The 20,908-nt window shown below is 33.5% G+C and overlaps 1 protein-coding gene across 1 annotated transcript; it reads left to right on the forward strand.

The window, feature by feature from the left end:
- Positions 1–256: 256 nt before the first annotated feature.
- LOC128674364 (glycine-rich protein-like) lies at positions 257–8,437 on the forward strand. Its single transcript, XM_053752859.1, has 4 exons — positions 257–410; positions 2,562–2,748; positions 6,956–7,075; positions 8,080–8,437. The coding sequence occupies exons 1-4, from the start codon at positions 399–401 to the stop codon at positions 8,232–8,234; spliced, it is 474 nt and encodes a 157-aa protein (XP_053608834.1). The 5' UTR covers positions 257–398; the 3' UTR covers positions 8,235–8,437.
- Positions 8,438–20,908: the final 12,471 nt, after the last annotated feature.

Here is a 20,908-nt window from a genome sequence, read left to right on the forward strand (position 1 = left end):
TTTAAAAAACTATAAATATCAATAGCAACTAATATCAAAAATATCAGCCATAATAATTGTATAAATGCCATTCTGCCAATTAAAATATAAATTATATTATTTTATTGTGAACTAAGTAGTCTACGGTCTGAAGTTCGTATTATCATAAAATCATTATTCTATTAAAAACTCCAAAAAATTAACCTATCAACATTATTTATCGCAATCTCACATTCCAGGTAATAAAGAATTTCCTAACACACCGGCCACCCCCAATGATCGAGTATCCTTGACAATATAAAAATCACAATAATTGGGTCTGCCAGTATAAGCCAGCGAGTATATAAGCCTGCTGCGCCTGAGTTGGTCATCAGTCACTCAGTGTTCAGTGCTGTGGAACAACCGAACCTACCTTCAACATGAAATTCTTGGTAAGGATTTATAGTGAAAAGGGATTTTGAGATAACTACTAAAGTTGTAAAGGATCTTACGAGAATACACGCGGCCGTTAATAAACAAATGTTTGACGTGTAAAAAATAACAAATCTATGACGAAAAATGTTCATACTACTTTTCACTTCGGTACATTTTTTAAACAAATAAATATTTCAGAAAAACCTCTCGGCTCAAGAATGAAATTTATAACGGTACCACTTTTCATAATTTATTCAGTAAACTGTATAAATTGAAACCATTATCTCAAAAATTAAAGCTAATATTAAACCCTCATTTTATCAAGCTAAAAACACGTTTCATTGTAGATTTTGTTAATAGTTAGTAGAAAATTGTATATGCTAACTCAAATTACACTAGATAAATCATTATATGTCCAAGACAAGTTAAAAGGGATCAAATTATGTCTAGACCATGTAAAGTGGAGCAAAATTCTTTTGCAATAGCAAATTATATGTATGTTAGTAATTATAGGGGCTGCATTGAAAGCAGGAGTGGTTTCATGTAACTTCATTCACGTGAATACATTTGGGAGTATGGTCTGGAGTTAAAAGGGTGTAGAATAATATATGGGAAGCCTTCATGTTGAAAAGGAATAAAAGATTTTTTAAGATCGCTACCCGACGCCGTAGCCGCGTATGTAACATTTCTTAAAAATATAATATTTTTTGCAACTCAAAATGTGTGTAAAACGAATGTTTAATGCGAATTATATAAGCAACAAAATAAATTATTCTGTCTTGGACTTCTAAACCTAGTTTATGTGAATTATTAAATACATTGTTTTCCATCTAAAATCCAGTTTTTTGTGTACTCGTATTAGGTCCATAATCATAGCTCAATAATAATTTCCACACTTAAGAAAACCACGTCTAATTAATATTGATAGTTTGCAGCAAGTATTCAACATCCTGTATTTCGAAATTGATAAAAATATTTATTTATTTTATTTTTAGTTACTTTGAATATATGTAAATTTCATATAATCGCACAATGAAAAACGCGCGAAAACTAAGACTAAATGTGCCACTTATAATTTTTATAAGTCTTGATTGTGTTCTTGCGACTGTCACAGGAAAATATAAGTAATAACGCTGTAATAACATCTATATTACTATCTCTACATAAAAATATGAAATTGAGTGCCAAGAATTTTGATTTCAGGCAGGTCATAACATCACAGTCAAATTTTCAAAATTATGTTTTTCCCTTATTCATAAAAAAATCTATCTCGTTCTGTCAATTACATACATTATAACATATGTGCGTGATATGGAACGTAACATACTCGTATGATTAACTAAGTAAACTTTAGAGGTTTATTCTTTAGCTCTCAAACTTAGGCGCCAGAACTTCAGGCCATAACAAATATTCTCGCGTGTTACCAATTTAATTATAGAATTTAAACGGGAACACGCTACAATGACAGATATAAAAAAATATCTATTGTTATTTTTTTTATAAACCTAACGTTAGACAATCTTACGAGTACATTTCGCAACAGTAATATCTAATCAAGTGATCAATAAAATCCTTGTGTCGCGTCGCGAGGAAATCCGACTTACGCCACCCTTTGTTTCCCAAGTTTCCATGTTACTTGCCAATATTGCAGCACACCATCTGCCACAATGGACAATGTCCTGAAATTAGTTGGGATCCTTGGACTAATTAACACCACGCAGTTTCATAAGGAGTTCGAAATAGTGTAGGATCACATTACACTGTACTAGTAATAGTACAGGGAATTCCGTTCGTAGAGCAGTGGTTGTGGAATTTTTCTGTATACAATATTTCGGTTCGAAATATATAATCGATTTTGAACAGTATATTGTATACATTTTTTAACTGTTTTGATTTATTAGAGTTATTAAAAATATTAGTAATTAGTAATAAAATATATAAGTATTAATTTAAACATATTGACCAAATTTTATTTTTTTCTTTTAAGTGGAATGAGTTGATAAAATAAAAATGTTACCTACATTTAATCTTTTTCCTAGATCATCCCGCGGGATGAATGAAATGGTACGTTAGTAAAATTGCAAAATTGGTCCTTAGAGAATATATAATTTGATTTTCTGTCTACAACGACCCAATTATTTAGTTATGTTTCTTTTCTTTCTTCCCAGATCGTTGTCGCCTTAGCCGTTGTGGCAGCGTCCGCGGAAGAAGCGAAGAAGACAGAGAAGCGTGGCCTCGCTGGCCTGGGCTATGGCGGTTTAGGCTATGGCGGCCACGGCCTCGGCTATGACGGCCTCGGCTACGCTGGTGGCCTGGGATATGGCGGATACGGCGGACTGGGTTATGGCGGATATGGTACGTAGATAGTGTTATTAATTTTGCACTTTGAAAACATTACTATATTATATTAAACCGAACTTAGCACAAACCTACCACGACACGACATAAATTTGATATTAACGACTCCGAGTAAGCAACAAGTAAATATTGCAATTAAATTATTCAATTCAAATAATTAATAATTACTTCCTTACTGTTATTACAATAATACGTTACAGTAAGAATTCAATTAATAACGACTGATCACAATAGAATTAATGTCTATAAAAACATGTCATAGCTTTCAACAGCATGTTTTTTATAGAAACAAAATAAAATTTTTATAAAATGACAAAAACATACTATTTCATATTCATACTTACTTTCAAAAAGCTAAAAAAATCAAACATTAGTATAATTCAATCTGGCTGTAATTCCAAGTATAATCAAACATTTTGGGGTAGTTTAGTATAACAGCTCAATAAATATGTGTACCCCATTCGCAAACCGCGTATAATAATGTTATTTTATGATTAATAATGCAAACATGGTGTTCGTGTACTAAACCCGAATACACCTTATAATTCTCTGTTCAAAACATTAGATTAATGGGAACTAGGGATGTCAATTCGTATGTTATCGATACAAACATTCAACGACATAACATTGAAGTTGTAATACAATTGCTTGAACTAAAAGCGTTGTATTTAGTTTGTACTAATCCAAAAAATAGATTACAATATTTTTAAAGTATTGACCTTTTTTCCGATATTAACCAGGTCATTCAAGCAAATTGTTTAAAAACGATTTTAACAACAATGTAAATTAATGGTAAAATTAGACTTCATTACTAATTTTCCGCGGTCGATAAAAATTAGAAAAGAGACAAAACACGTCTATCGAAAAACATCGATATAACAAATTATCGCACCGCCCATCCCTACTTGGAAGTTGTAACACGTCTCTGCAAATAGTATTGGAGCATTCCCTACTATCTCAGTTTCAGTGCGCTTACAATAAAGTGGTGCCTTAACCTGATTTATCGATGCCATTACTTACCTCTTACCGCTCTATTTCTAATTAGAACGTGAAAAAAATACCTGAAACTTCAGGCGTTTTACTTGTGATTAAAAATATATCAGTCTGTTTCACTATTGTTCGATTTGAAGCGCTATTTTCGTGGAAAATTAAATTGTGTCTACTCCACACTCTACCGATATACTTTCCTTGGCATTGCTCTCATTGAAACAATCAAATGAGTCTTGTATAGTCGCTTTAACGATCTACAATGCTACCATTGTCGTATCGCATCGCATCGCGTTTCGTCGCGAATTTTAGCGAGAACGTGGGGTTAATCTTTTCAAAATCCGCGTTTATGTCATGTCAAATAACAACTGTGACTTTGCAGATTCGAACCAAATAATTATTTACCTTATTTATGTTCTTAGAAAGATACAATTATAATGATGCGTAAACAGATATATAGTTAATTTCACTGTTCACTAGTTACGTATGTTAAATTACTCAGCAACAAAGAGCTATGAACATAAAACTAATTTGGAGGTAAATGGCAATTAGTCTTTGTAGATTTATGTATTATCTGGAGTCACGATTCAGTTGAGGTAAAATTTACGAATTTCTCTTGTGGTTTTCCGAAAAGCTACATTCGTTCATCCGGATTCAGCGTTTAAAATTTGCTAAGAGCTTTGTCGTGACAGTATTTAAATCTTAGTAATCAAACTCTTTGAGTTATCGACCGATTGACTACTTTTAATCCTCTTAGTAATGGCTTTATCCCTTTTCCGTGACTGGCATTTGAATTTGCATTAGTGAAGAAAATGTTTCCACCGCAATGTAATACATAGGTAATGGAATATAGTGTGACACTTCAGAATAGTCCTCTTACTTACTTACTTACTTTCAGCGAAGAAAAATATCGTGAGTAAACTTGCATACTACTAGCTGCACTCATGGTTGATATGCCCTTGCAGGGCGTAACTTGTAACTATTTATATTACTTATAACTATTTAACAAAATTCATACTTGTGACTTCGCGACTAGTTGCCACTAAACTGGTGATAGTTGCTTACTTATGTTTCATCAAGACACAATTTTCCGATTACATAGCATTTACATTATAGACGATGAATAAAGTAAAAGGCATGTTAAATCTCTAAAATTTCTAATCGTTGCTATTGAACCAATAATAGCCTCTATCAACCGAACTCTTAAATTTAAAGTACTGAACAAAGGATACGATAAACTAGCATCAGTGGTGCAATGAAACTGCAGTTAAGTGCACAGAGAGCAAATCGTTCTGAGAGATTAATACTAAGCAGTTGTAGACATGCCACTTTCATGTAAGACACCTGGAAGTGTTTTAATAAATTTACAGATGCTAATAAAGATAAACTTTGTCAATTTCTGTGACTCTTATTCTGTTCAAAAACAATATATTCTTTAATAGTAAATCAGGATAGATTATCTGCGTATCTAATCAATAGCAGAGTTTTATGTGGGCTTTTAGTGCCCACGCAATTCAATAAGAGTACGATAATTATCATTCGGTTGATATCGTACGAGGTCTGAGCGGCAACAAGAGCATTTCCTTCGTTCAGACGAGTACTGATAAATTTGTCCCAGCAGTTAGTAATATTAGTCGCAAAATTTACAATCCTGAATTCCGTTTGCTATGCCCCTAAGCGCAATGAAATGGTTGTTCCAACGCTCATTACCTCCTGAACCCAGGGTCTGGTGCATCGGACGTTAGTTTTGGTGCCGATCGTTACACCAGCTGTTTTATAACGGAAACACGTTGGAATTACTGTTATGTGAACTATGGCTTGCTTGAGATTATGTTGAACTGAATTAGGTTCTTGAGTTTTGTCTGAGTACGTTATAAAAACGTAGGTTTGAAAGTGCTGAATATATTATTAGAAGCAAAATAAAATTAATAACTCTACTGCGGAAACTACAAAAATTTTTAGGTTATGATTTGATATAAAGTTTAGAATATCTTGAGGTTATTATCAAAACTTTATTTTAAGTATTTTATTTGCTATATGTAAAACGTACGAAATATACCAGATTAATGGATAGTAAATCCCCTTCTCTAAATAAGTTCTACATTAATTATTTCTCTCATCATTTGATAATATTATTTAATATTTAACATCATGTATTATTTAATATTGAGCAAATATTTGGTTGCACTTGCCTACCATCATTACAGCCTTAGCCATGGCCACCATTAGCCAACCAACGAAAAACAAATTATCCATTATTTGTGGGAACATACTGTAATCAAGTAGCGATCAATCAACCATCTACAAAATTATGAGGACATTCTTGACAACAATTACTAAGATAATAATCTGTGTCATCATATAGGAAGTTTGTAAGAAGCAGATATTGGTAAGAAATAAGGTACACGTCCCTATAATTACCGTTGCTACAATGACCATTACACAATGTCACAAGGTGTAATGACACACGTGGGAATCCAAGGATCCTTGGCACACAATCTAATAGTTGTCATTGTCCACTCTTCGGTCTGATTATATTTGTAATTGTTTTTGATAATACTACCCGTTATGAAGCGTAAGACACTTGCTTAAAGAACGTCCGTGCATGTCTATTTAGCAAAAATAAATTTATCATTCATGAAATCTATATATTACAGTGTTACAGTATTTCTAATAAGGAAAACGATATAAATGTTAAAGTCCTAAAAGCATAGACATAACATATCAAAAATATTATTAAAAACTTTTCATTGAAACATTATCTCGTAACCTTCACATTGAGCGTTCGATTAATAATTCGCCACAGCATTCGCTAACAAAAACACCAATGTTATTGTACAAGAAACGATAACCCTTCCGTCCGTCCGATTGAGTTATAATATTGTTTGTCATTGAATCTCGAAAGCGACAAAAACTCCCTTGCCAATCTATTCTCCGATGTCATAAATAATCACTTTAGCAAGTTCAATAAAATTGAGGGACTGTCTCTTGGTATTTTGTATAATCTGACTTGACGAACTATTTCTTTTAATATTACTAAAATCAACGATAAAATTTTAATATCCATTATTTAATACAATATAAGTATTATGTTTTCAATAGATAAGGGAATAGGATTTAAGAAAACCCTACTTCATAATCTACTTATTGTCGTGGTCTTCATGGCGGAGGTCGTCGTCATTATATGGAATGAACCATAGCTTTTTTATTTGTTCAGCCGCTCCCGTCGCCGTTAGCAAAGTAGCATACACCACCTCCCACGGGCTCGGTGGCTACGGAGGCTATGGCGGCTACGGCTACAGCGGTCTTGGCGGATATGGCGGTTATTCTGGTCTCGGTAAGTTAAGAATCAGTGTATACGACAATTAAAAACTTATTTTCTACAGGTAACTACAGATGATAATGTTATCATCTGTAGTTCACGTTCACCTGTAGAAAATAAGTCCATATGTGGAAATTATATAATAATTGTCCCACGCTGGATGGAAAACAAACACTACATACCATCCCAAAAGATAATAAGTTAATTTCCTAATACCAGGTAGTTATAGTCTTTGATGCCCTTCGCCGAAACAATGATGTAAGTGTGGGAATGTGACGGTTTCTCAGAAACTCCCGGACAATGTTAAGGATATAGGAAGTTGATTGTTTCCAGAAAACCTTAGATTTCACACTGATACGATATTTGACCTTACTATTTCACTTCTAATTTAACATCTATAGGTATACATTGCCATGCCATTAACTCTCTACATTTTTTATTTCCTACTAATGTAATGCGAAAGTTTGTGAGGATGTGTGTATGTATGTTTGTTTGTTTGTTTGTTTGTTTGTTTGTTAATCTTTCACCCAAAATTTACTGGACCGATTGTTATGAAATTTGTTACACGGGTAGAATATAACCTGGAATAACACATAGGAGGCTACTTTTTAAGCCCCGCAGCTAGTAATTCATATTCATTCAACAACTTTGTAATAGTAGAACGCCGAATATGCTCTTAAAATCTCAAAGTTATGCCTCAATCTAGTTAAAAGTTATGCTAGAGTTAAAACTAATTTATATCTTGAATCTACCTGGATCTGATAAACCAAACTGAACCATTCGTGGAATTGTACAAGATATCAGTCCTCTTAATCTCATGCATAATTTCGTTCTATCTGCTCTCCAGGTGGAAACCAATTATAATAAAACAACAGGTTTTCTTCAGGTTTTTCGATCACACAAACAAACCCTAGGTACACATTTATGTTTTATCTAGGAATCCTCTCTTAGTGCTTCTCTTTGCTCCCCAAGTTACGGAAGATTACATAATTATATTGATTGAATTCATTTTGTCGCAGGTGGTTATGGTGGACACGGTTACTACTCCGCCCCCGCCGTGAGCTACGCTAACCAGATCGGCTATGGCGGTTACGGACATGGTCTGGGCGGTTATGGCGGCTACGGACAGGGTCTTGGCGGCTATGGCGGACTCGGCTATTACGGACATCACTAAACCATACCTTGCTCCCCCAAAATTGTGTTCAATTTTTTTAAATACTCAAAAATCTTGGGGTAACTCACTGCCATTGTTTTAATAAATTGGTAATGTCTCTAATGGTTGTGATATAGGATACCCTTATTTTTATAGAGTATTTTGTACAATAAATTTAAAACCCTGAGTCTATGTAAATATATCGAACTATACAAAATATATAATATGTTTTCTTTAATTATTTTTCCTAGATTGCATAGTCAACCACACATACATAAATACACCGATGTGTATAATTTCCACATTTGTTTCAATAACCATGAATTCATCAAACGGGTTTACCACGTAAATGGGAAAGAATTTTATCGGATTACCCATAACGCCATTAACATATACCCCTTGATATACGATCCAAAGGCATAATATAAATTGAGCGTGTAACCAAAGGCACATCCTACGAGGTACGACCGGTTACCCATTCTTTACGGCATGAATTATAGCTTTCGCAAGCATTCACAAGTCCAATAAATCAATAACAAAAGGGTGCAATTGCCCTTCGATATTTTGCATTATAATGTGTTATAAATATATATGTGAAGAGAAAAATGTATTTAAAGAAAGTATGTGAAGACAGAAACATCACAAATCGAACTAAAATACAAGTCGTTGGCACACTTGTCTTTCCCATCGCTCTCTATGGGGCTGAAACATGGACAATTAAGGTCGCCCTAGGGCAGAATACCGACGCCTTTGAAATGTGGTGTTGGCTCAGGATGTTAAGGATAGCATGGACAGCTCGTCGCACGAACCATCTCCATCTAGCAAGAACTAAGAATAAGTAGAGAGCACTTAGCGCCTGTCCACAGTCTGTCTGCAATTTTATAAATATTTCTTTTATCTATGGTCTGCAACCTGTACTGAGATACTTTGGCCATAGGTACTCTTACGAGAGGTCACAGCCAAATCTATTTTTGTATATTTTTATAATGGTCTTTCCATTCAACTTTAAATCTTTAAATCATTAAAATTTGTAATGATCGAGCGGCATTGCTACAGTCAATGAATTATCACAATGATCTTCAATATAACTATTTTCTCTAGCGTATATTCATATTTCTTACGATTTTCTAACCTTGTCATCTACCCTGACTTATAGGGGTAAATGATGTATGGAAACGTGGGATTATATTTTAAAAAGAAATGGTAAAGTACCTAATTGGGTATAGTACCTAGTATCCAGTTAATATAAAGTCATATCTAATTATATATATATGATGTATAAGTGTATGTAAAATTATAACATTAATTGTAAAATAATTTAAAGTACTCAAGGGCCTTCTCCAGAAACAGTCTGTTGAAATTCAAACTCGTATAGAAATGTGTGTATTCAATCTGATATTTTTGAGAACTCAACCTTTTGAGGCATTCCTTTCAGTATATTCGGGTGTTGAATAAGAGGCTAATTTGACCTTTGCTACTTGCTACATTTTGCTTTTGCCAAAATTTTATCAACTCAAATAGAGTTTATAAAATTTTATTACCAAAATTTGTTTATTCATATACTTAAAATAAGTTCGATAAAACACTATTTTTATATAGTACGTAATTAATGCGATAACAGGCGGCCAAAAGGTATATACACGTATGAACATATATCTAATATTATTTACATAACGTAGGTAATTGTTGTTAAAAACTGGGCATAATAATGTGATTGCCTTTTTTATACAAATTAATATTCAAATAAGTATATAAATAGCTCCTACATCCTTTATGATTGGTGCCCTCCTTGTGCGATGCTGATTTTACTTCGCTGTCACACCTCAGAGCGCAAGGCAAACGCTACATTAGCATAAATGAATTATTGACACCATGCAAAATAAGCGGCTGCCGAAGAAAAAATGTATTATTCACAAATGTAAGTCCCCAAGTTTAGGTTAAAACCGGGATAAATGGTGTGTGGAGCACCGCGAGTTTCAAGCGCCTTTCAAAGTTGTCAGGCTTCTTTTGATGTAGCGTAACTTTTGCTATTAATATTCTACTAGGCGTGGGTTCTGTGAACTATTATATTCCGCGTTGGTCTCGTATTTGATGGCGTTGTTACCGAAAAATGTTTATTTTATTTAAATGTTTCATAAAAATAAATAAACCTACTAATTGTTTGCTGGAGGTTTGCTTCTTGAAATTCTTCTTTGGAAATGCCATATACTTAAGTAGGCATAGGTAGGTACGTCTACTCGTCTACTTGATTAATATAATTTAGCAATACTAATGTAGGTACCTAAGCTATCAAAGCGTTACAATGCTGTACCTATTCTATATCATTAGTAACACAAAGGATTATCATATTGACAAAGTAAACAGTTAAAGCACAGGTTGTTTATCATCCACTTGTAGTCAATTGTCCATTAGTTTATTAATGTTTATCACATGGATAATGTATATTAGCTATTTATTATATATACTACCATTTCAACTATATGTATATACAAAATTTATTTCAAGGAAAACTTATACTAATCGTTTACTAATATTTTTAAATTTATCATTTTATTTTTTAGCCTAGGTGTGTACACAATGTAAACCGCTATATAAAATAACTTGCCATTAACAAAAGCTAACCAGTTAGCAATAACACAATACTTGTTAAATTCAAACAGAAACAATTTGGTAATGGAAAATTGTGTGAAAAACTCAACAGCTCGGTGAAAAGCTTGATATTTTTACAAGCCCCCATCCGGCGAAAACGAGCGGAAACTAGCGGACACATGCGGAAAAGAAACAAAAGAGAACGCGATTAACATCGCTGAACAAAATGAAAAGGAAAACTGTGGACCCGCATTTAGCCCGCCAGTGGAGCCTGTAAAAAACAATCGAATTTTCAGGAACAACGGAAAATACAATAAGCTATATTGGTTCCTAGCTACTTATAGTCCTAATAATAACCAAGGATTTATTTTCTTATGTCCATCTTGTATTTGTATTTAGATAACCAGTCTCTTTAAATGAAGCTATGTAAAAAATTAAATGTTGGTAATTTATTGTAATTTTATGTAAAATGTTTAAATAGTTATATATGAAAATAAAAATCCCGAAATTAAAACAGGATACGTAGCTATTCAAAAATCCCCTACCGAGTACGTAATATGACAATGCCTACAAAAAATAACAAGCAAACACACGCAGATGAGTTGCCCGAATATTTTCCCAGGCGTTAGTAAAAAACCAGAAGCAGATTTTTTAATTAAACATGTATATGCGTTTCTAACACGAATTGGATTTTGCTGGAAAATTGCTTTGCTGGTTATTCTGTTCTTTATTGGGAGTTAATCTATTCAGCAACCATTGTATTGCTTTTTATTAGCAAAGTTAATGTTACTGTACATAAATAGGTACACAAAATTATTTTAGATATTTATCATGAATTAAAAAAACACATGTTTTTTTAACTCTGCTTAATAAGTATACTTACACTTTCTCAGCATGTACCTACCTAAGTATCTATGAAAAATATCAAACATAAGTGTATCAATTCTCATCACGAAGAATGAGAACAAAATTACCGTTTGCGTATCGTGGATTTGTCAGAAGTTGCGAAATCACATTTTACATATCAATTTTATGCGCCATTTCCGCGCTACGTTCGACTTTGAATTATTTATCTTAGCACAACCATATCGTGTGACTTAACGCCCCAAATGACGATCCTTCGCGATGTTTATTACGGATGACTTGTTTCGACTTCGTTCGGTTCGAAATAATTCAAATCATCATCAATACATATAATAAAATTTAAGAATGGTCAAATTTGTACATTGGATGTTTTCTTTAAATTCTTCATGGAATATACTTAGTTACTGATATAGATGACGAAAATATAGTTTTGGAAATTTTTGTCCGTCTGTCTGTCAGTCTGTCTGAACGCGCATCACTCGAAATGTACTGGATCGATTTGCTTGAAAATTGGTATGTAGGTACCTTATATACCGGGTTAACATCTTAGATACATTTCATCCCGGCAAATGGTCAGGTTCCCGTAGGATAATTGAAAAACTAATTATGAATCAAAAATGCCTCAGAATCCCGGGTGAACATCTTATAGACATTTCATTCCGAAAAATGAGGAGGGTCCTGTAGGAAAATTAGATACATTTCATCCCAGTAAATGGTCAGGTTCCCGTAGGATAATTGAAAAACTAATTATGAATCAAAAATTCCTCGGAATCCCGGGTTAACATCTTCTAGACATTTCATCCCGGAAAATGCTGGGCGGGAAGCTGAAATTTGACAGAGAGTAGGTGAGTACTAAGATAAGATTGTTGGAAATTCTACTCTGAAGGGGGTGAAAGGGGTGAACAGCTGTAAATATGAAAGTTCTACACCGTTGAAGTTAGTAACTTGAAAATTTGGATTTTGGTTATTCAGACAGAGTCGATATGATGTTAATAACAATATTATCTTCCTAGCAGCATCAATTTAAATATATTTCACAACTGTTATTTGAGGACGGAGGCCTATAGTGTGGACGATGAGGGCTTCGCTCCCGTGGGAATTTTGAAATAAAATTTAGCCTATAGCAATCTTGGATAATGTAAGGTACATTATCCAAGATTGCTATAGGCTAAATTTTCTAATGGTGAAAGAAGTTTTGAAATCGGTTCAGTAGCTTCGGAGATTACCCGCCTCAAACATACAAACTCACAAACGGTTACCGCTTTAGTACAGCAGATTATACGTATACGTAGGTATAATCTAATTATACTAATTATAGTATAGATTATACTAATAATATTATAGATTATACATTCACGAATACATTATAGTATTCGTGAATTTCTTTCACACACTAGCTGATAAATCATCGACTAGAGTACAGGTTTCCTCACGATGTTTTCCTTCACCGGAAGCAAGTGGTGGGTGTAACTACACTTTTACCAAGCGTAAACTTTCTTTAACTCAGATCGCTCTTCCTTAGTCGACTGCTGAATTGTAATATCAATTTTGAGTTTATTTTTACAATTTACTAGACAATAAATCAAATAAGTAATAAAACCAAAGTGACTTCAGAAATTTTAGGTAGTTAGTACACAAAATAAACAAGTTAACATAAATGTGTGGACCATCATTTGTTTCTCTTAAAGCTTCAGAGCAACAATAATACCGAGTTATTTATTTAGATATGGCTGCACAGGCATTTTCGACTCCATTTTAAAACTGAAATGGCCAGGAAATGGGCCAGTTGAACCCAAAAATGACCTGATGCTGATTACTGTCTGCAAAAACATTTGTCGTATTTTTAATTAAATTTTCATACTACATTGTCGCAGGGTAAAAGGGTTCATATGGGGACAAGGGTGATAAATTGCCGGCTACCTTTATTTAGTCACTAGTAAAATATAAGGGGAGTGAAGGTATGCTTCCGAAGATAGCGACTGACGCTGCGCCTGGATGATATTTTTAATCGGTTGTTAATCAATCAAAAATATTTTTTTAAACTTATTTCATTTTGCTGTTGGGTTCCTCCGTCTTCAAATTTATTTATTCAACGCAAGAATTCCTGGGTGCTTAAATATTTAAAATTAAATATTACTGCTTAATTAAACTGACGAACATTTAAATGTATTATTATTAAAATGACGAACTATTTAATTTTATGAAATTATCATAGAAACATCTCTTGGACCAATTCCCATCTGTGCTCCCATAAACTCCCCAAGCATCCTACTATCAAAATGTACGTGTACGTAATCTGCTAGTCAACTACAGTAGAATTTTATAATTAATGACTTTGTAGTAATCAAATAAATTTTTAATAAAATATCAGTAATAGCCGAAACAACGCAAAACGCTCTGAAAAGAAGGCTGCGGTAAAGTTTGTTACGCCCCTTGTTCTTCACCTGCGCTTTGGAAGTCGGCAGTATACTGAGTAAAACTAAGTAAATGTTATATATAAATATAGATTAAGTTTAATAAATTTGAATTTAAACGTAAATCGTAATTAATGATGTTACTATTCCACTTGCAGTCGCTTCAGAAATGGACCTTAAAAGTCTTTTAGGTAAGGTAGACCTTGCTCGCTTATATTGGGCTCCTTTATTAACTGACGTGACAGAAAGCTGGTCACCGATATTGAGCAAGAGTACGATCGATTTGTTATTCACCTCGCCTGTTTAAAACGAATGAAAAATTAATATTTTCATATAACTCAAGCACAACATAAAATACAAATGAAAAATATATCTAAGAATATAAAATAAATGACGTGACAGGTGTCAGAGTCAACCATCCAATTTCATACATGCAACAAAACTGCTAGAAATGATTGAAGAACAAATTGGACATAAACTTCTTTTGAGTCTGAGATCCACAGATAGGCTTGATTCTTCGGTTTTAGATAATTCGCTTATCTAAAACCGAAGAATCAAGTCTAATCCAAAATTAATCTAACTGCGACAAAAATTCAGAACGTAAATTGAATGGGGAGAAACAAATAAACAAACATACCAAAGGTGATCTCATAAATCTTGCTCTGGGTGGTTGAAAATATAGTGTTGCAAAAACCATCAATTTCGAAACAGGACAGTATCCATGGCCACCAATTTATGAAAGCAAATACAATGTTGCAACATTCGAGCAGTGTTGTGGAGTATATCACTACAGAGTATAAAACATGTTGTCCTCAGTGTCTGTCTATGTCTAAGCTCTTCTTTAAAACCAACAACTATTGTAAAGAAGAAAGCAAACCCTTTGTTCAACTATCAGTCTAATACAGTTCTAATAAATACTACATCTGAAATGAAAAATACTCAGGCATTGTAAAAATTAATTTACATTGAATATTATCTCTTAACTTCTTTATCCTTAGTCTAGTCTGGTACCGAATAACATTGTTCTCTGCATTCTGTCTCCATTTTACACGATCGAGGGATTAGACCTAAATTCCAACAAAAGTACCCACAGACCGAATTTCATAATGTAAAATAAATTACACTTTTTACTTGAACTGCTGCTGAGGCTGTTTATAATACTCACAGCTGTGTTTTGCATAAGCTAACTAAACGAGGTTGTTCTTCGACAATAACCTGGCGAGAGTGAGCCAGTGCGGGGACGGGATCCAGAACAAAGCTAATTTAGCGGTCGCCTGCATCCTTGTTATTTATTACGGTGGTGCTATTGCATCCCGCAATATTTGTAAGACACACGCTGAAGCGGATAGGTGATTTATTTTTACACACATCTCTACTGCATTCAAGTGTGCCGAATACACCGCGACTGGTTTTGTAGCTGGCTGTTATCTCAGAGCGTTTCGACCGTTACGGCCGCGCTGTCATTACAGTTTTTCAAATTTTCATAAAGACAAGAAATTCTCTCCACCTTTCTTCACATCTCTTCCCCCGGGTTGATCTATTTAGGCATATCTTCATCATGATGGAGACTGGCTTTTAGAGAACGATTGGTTTATGAACAGATTAAACTTCTTTGGGAACTATCATATTCACGATTCACCAAACGGAAGCTTCTTAACATTTTTACAGAATATACTCATCAATTTTGAAAGTCACGCCATACAATGCACTCAAAATTTCTATATTCTCTTATGCTTTATACCATACTCCAGTCTAACCTGGGGCGAGCCACTTCGTGATAAGGGAAAATGCAATATGCGTCTTGTTGTGCTAAAGAAGAAGAGCATTTCCTTTAGTTAATTATTCACTATTTCAGTCACATCATAGGAAATTTTTGTCATACTATATTAATAAAAAAAAACCTGAATATAAAAAAAAAAACTTTGTTACTAGTTCCGGCCGGTTTATCGTGGTATAGGTTACTTAATAGCTATTCTGTCTGCCATCATACTCATCATTAAGTTTTACACAACCCACTATGAAGTGTGATACATATTTTTATAGTAAACCGATCTTTGTTGCTAGTATTTATTAAATAATTGGTAAAAAAAATGCACGATTTCAGTTACATGTAATAGTTTTCATAATAATAGCTTTTCTGGAAATTTCCATGAAGCCGTAAAAGGGAACCGGCAAGTTTTGAAATGAAAAAAGAAAAGCCAAATTACAAGGAAAGAACTTTACGACTGACGTTTATACCCTCGAATATAAAGCCAAAGGAAAGAAACCGCATTGTATCAATTAATTCACTCACCCAAAGCAATTAAAGCTAAGCTTAATTGCTATATTTCTTAAAAAGAAAAGTCTGCTTAATTTATGCTAAAGTAAACTGAAAAAGTTCTGGTTGTAGCCGGGCCAAGACTGTGCAATAAAAATACGCAAACTAAAGGAACCAACTTCAACTTTCCAAAAAAAACCTTATACAGCAGTTAGAATCTGACTTTTGACTGAAATATCTTCTTCCTCATTGCTAAGAGTTGGATATAAAATCACAAAACTTTCTCGGCAATGATAACAAATGTTATTATTACCATTTCGTAGCCATATTTCACAATTTAATTAATAATCATCAACTAGGTATATAAAGTGCAGATTTTCTCACTATATTTTCTACTGATTGGGTGAATTTCACGACCATAAGAACGCGGCATGTAGCGTTTCATTAGTGTCGCACATTTTTATTGAAAAAGGAATCATTTTTCTTAAATTAAACATTTATAAAATTAACATTATACCAGTACTTTACTTATTTATAAAATAGGATAATTAAATTGATTATTGTGTATGGTACAATTTAATAAACACTAATGAGAGCCCGCAGCGGCGTTCAAAACGCTCGTGAAATTCACCAATGAAATCACATAAAACTGTCAATTTTTTTTAACAATCAATATGTACATTTATGTGTGTCTCAAAACCAGGTAAGATCAATGTGCAAATATGGTGTATTTTTTTATACGTTACCAATACCATCAACAAGGGTGGGTTGCACCGTCAAATTTGACGATAAAGTTAATTATCGTGCGCAGAAAAACGCAAATAATCCATTTTGTATAAACTTAACGATTAAAATCAACGTCAAATTTGATGGTGCAACTCACCCTAATACAAGTAAGTTGACGAAATGTTATCACGATCGTCAACTGCATATTAACATAACACAATGTCAACACGTCAACAAATTGACGTACGATGCAAATGGATGGCATCTCATATATTAACAGGACAGCTACCTATGATTGATTTACTAATATGTTATGATTATTGTTCTGTGTATAATGTAATTAATGTTCTGTCTATAATACTATATATTATATATTATATTTATACAATGTAAATTCGTAATTCGATTTATTTTCCTGTACAACTACATTCATAAAACGGTTTTAAGTTACAAAAGCTCACGACATAGATTATATTATTTTTATTTATCTCAAAATCCAATAAAATAATTTATTTTTAATTATGTAACCAATACTTTTGTAAATCGAAGGATGGTTACCTAGACATTTTGGTTTTCATTTGTTTGGAGTTGCTTCGTAATTTTCATTTTTATAAATAACTAAAATTCTAAAAGCAAATTATAAAATGCCTTACCCATTATCCCGATATTTATCTGTTACATTATTTCCTTTAAAATTCCTTCTGCATAATAAATATTTTACTTAACAATGTTTTTTTTATACCTTTGGCGACGTTTTGTCAGAAAATTGTAATTTGTGCCGCAAAATATTTCGGCCAGGTCGAGTTTTTGAAGAGAATTTACGTGCGGGCGAATTCCCGGGGCGCGCTGACCCGACAATCTTGTGGTTTTGAAACACCCACATGACACGTGCTATGCAGCCACTGATCCGAATCTCCCTGTCTGTGTCTGAATCAGGTACGCTAACATGCGTACGGTAAACATTATATTTCTTTATATTCCAAATAATTTATTATTAATTTATAAGATAGTGTCAACCGTGGAAACGTATTCTTACAATACCTAAGTTTTTTACAAAAATGACATTTCTAATACAAGATTTTATTGTTGTAAGAGAAATCTTATTGCATTCAATGCGTGACAATAAATCATGTTCGTGCAGTGAACCGTTGAGGAATTACCACGTCTGAAGTCGTTCCTGGGAGCACCATTAAGATAATCTAATGAAGCTAATCACACTGGTCTTTTCGACTGCTTTTGTTGTAGTATTATCCGGGAACGACCCATTACGAGAACAACTGTCCACTAGAATATTGTAATCACTGCAACCCATTTTGATATCGATTCTTTATTTCTTTCATTTGCACAGTAAACTATCCAACATTATTATAATTTATATCATCGCATATGGTGGCAAAGGCAACTCACAAAATCGTTTAGATCAAAATAGACCAGTTGTTTACACAATTCCATTATTTCAACATCACTTTGGATAAATAAGTTCACACCTTGTATTTATTTGACATTTGATTTTATTGGTTCATTTAGAGGTTACGATAAACAAAGTCTTGATTAACTAACAAAGAAAATGTCAACGTTCATGTTTTATGTTTCCGTTGTTATTTCATTGTAACTTTAAAGAATATCCGATTAATAATATAAACATTACTTCTGCAAGTACTAAAGTAAAAAAAAACGCCTACATACATTTTCAGTTATTATTGTGAAAAAAAAAACAACAAAAATAGTTTTTCCGTATAAATAGGTTGATTAACGTCCACTTTTTGTTATCTATTCCCAACTTATTCCTAATAATTCAGTAATTATGGCTGATCCACATTAACATCCATCCGTCTCTCTATTTTGTTATAAATATCTAGCAAATAGAAGCCTAAATAATAACAGTTAGTTTATGCTGTAAGCAAATAAATATTCAGCCACTTGACTTACTTTACAAATAATGATAAATACTATTTTGGTCAAACACTTATTCAAAGATTCCTGAACATGCATGTTGTTGCTCTTTTTGGTAGAAAGACACCTGTGTTCGTTCAATAAATAACTTAGCAGGCCTGCCATCAACTTTTACGGAACGATTCAAATGCGGCGCAGTTCAATTTAGAAACCTGAAATGCATCGAATTTGTATTAAAATTTAACTTGATGGTACGAATTTGCGATGCAGATCAGTTTAGGTCCTGAAGTGAATCGCATTAAGAGATGATAGTGAACCCCCTAGTGTTTCTTATAACGTGCATGATTTTATAAACGTATCACATACGATTTTATAATATCTATTAAATAATAAAGTCAATTTCAACACTTTTGAACATATCAGTAATTTTTGTAAAGATGACAAAAAATATTTTCTGTATCCTCATTATTTTCATATTTCGGCCTGACCACGGCCTTCGTAAAAGCTATTCGAGCGCAAACCCAATTATCGATTCACGATCAAGTGCTTATGCCGTGCCCACACTTCGAGTATTGCTCGGTTGAACGTGACCATACATTACGGATTTATCTTCACGCTACAGTTCGGGCACGCTCTGATACGTACATGTGCTTTATGATGTGGTCAAGCATAGACTAGAATATATTTTGTACTTTCGCTATCCTTGATCTAGTTTAAAAGTTGTTTATTTAGACTACTTTTAGGCAATCGTCTCGAAGAGATGTGTGTATCTGATATGGATATCAATGAAATGAATTAATGAAACAATGAAAAGATTATATTTTGCAGAGAGCTTGTTTTGATATAATGGAAATATATATTAATAATTTTCAGAAATTACTCACCTATAAGTAATTTATACTTACCTATAAATAGGTATTGTGCAATAGGTAGTGCATGTAAAGTAATTACTATAATACAAGTATAGTACTTCTGGGTATATATATTAAGTAAAAGGGTAAATAGTGCGTTTTAGTATAAAACTCTAGTAACAATCGAAACAATCGAATTCGACCGCAAAATAATTACCGATTCATAAATTCGATCTATCTACGCATCTACACACTAATGTGCCGAAACCACAAACTCATTACCGTCCTTTGACTTTCCCTTGAAGCCCTACTTGCGAAATGGGTAGATAAGGACACGTGGGTTATCAATCTCACAATTTTGAAGGGTCTACTTAGATCTTAACTACAAGTCTCTGCGCTAGCGAATGTAATGCGTGTAATAGATTTAATGAGTACGGATAGAATATTTAGTAGATAAGAATATGAAATACTTTTGAATCATTTCTAAGAAGAAGTTGTCAGTAGAGAGACTTGTGGTACCCACTCGGTTAGAGATCAGATCTCAAAGTATATTATTCCTTATCAGATGTTCCACACCAGGAATGCAAGCAACAGACAGAAGTAGAGAGCCATTCTGATAGCAGCAACCTTCACCCAGGGGACGGGCAACACAGAAGATCCACTATGTCAAGAGAGACCAACTAAGAACATCAAACAAAAGCTTTGGTCCTTGTACACATATAACATATATTTCCTGTAATATACCTAATATCAAATCACGTGAAAAATTCTACTAATGTCATAAAAGCAACAATTTAGTAGTGATTGAGTCTGTGTGATCAATTGCATAAAATCTCATGAACGGATTGCTATGAAATTGGTCACAAATGTAGAATATAACCTGGAATAGCATGTAAATCGAAAGGGGTGCAAACGAGTGCTCAACTGTCATGCAGTGTATTTTTATCTTTTATTCTGTGTATTAGCCAATCTCTGTATAAATATCTGGGTATTTCCGTAGTTGTGAAATTAATGGCTTAACTTTATCTGCTGACCGTATTTCGCACACGGTACCCCATCAGGCATTTCCTTAAGGTGTGTCGTGCATGCACCTTTGTATGT

This window comes from Plodia interpunctella, chromosome 12 (genome assembly GCF_027563975.2).
Source record: "Plodia interpunctella isolate USDA-ARS_2022_Savannah chromosome 12, ilPloInte3.2, whole genome shotgun sequence".
Lineage (NCBI taxonomy): Eukaryota > Metazoa > Arthropoda > Insecta > Lepidoptera > Pyralidae > Plodia > Plodia interpunctella.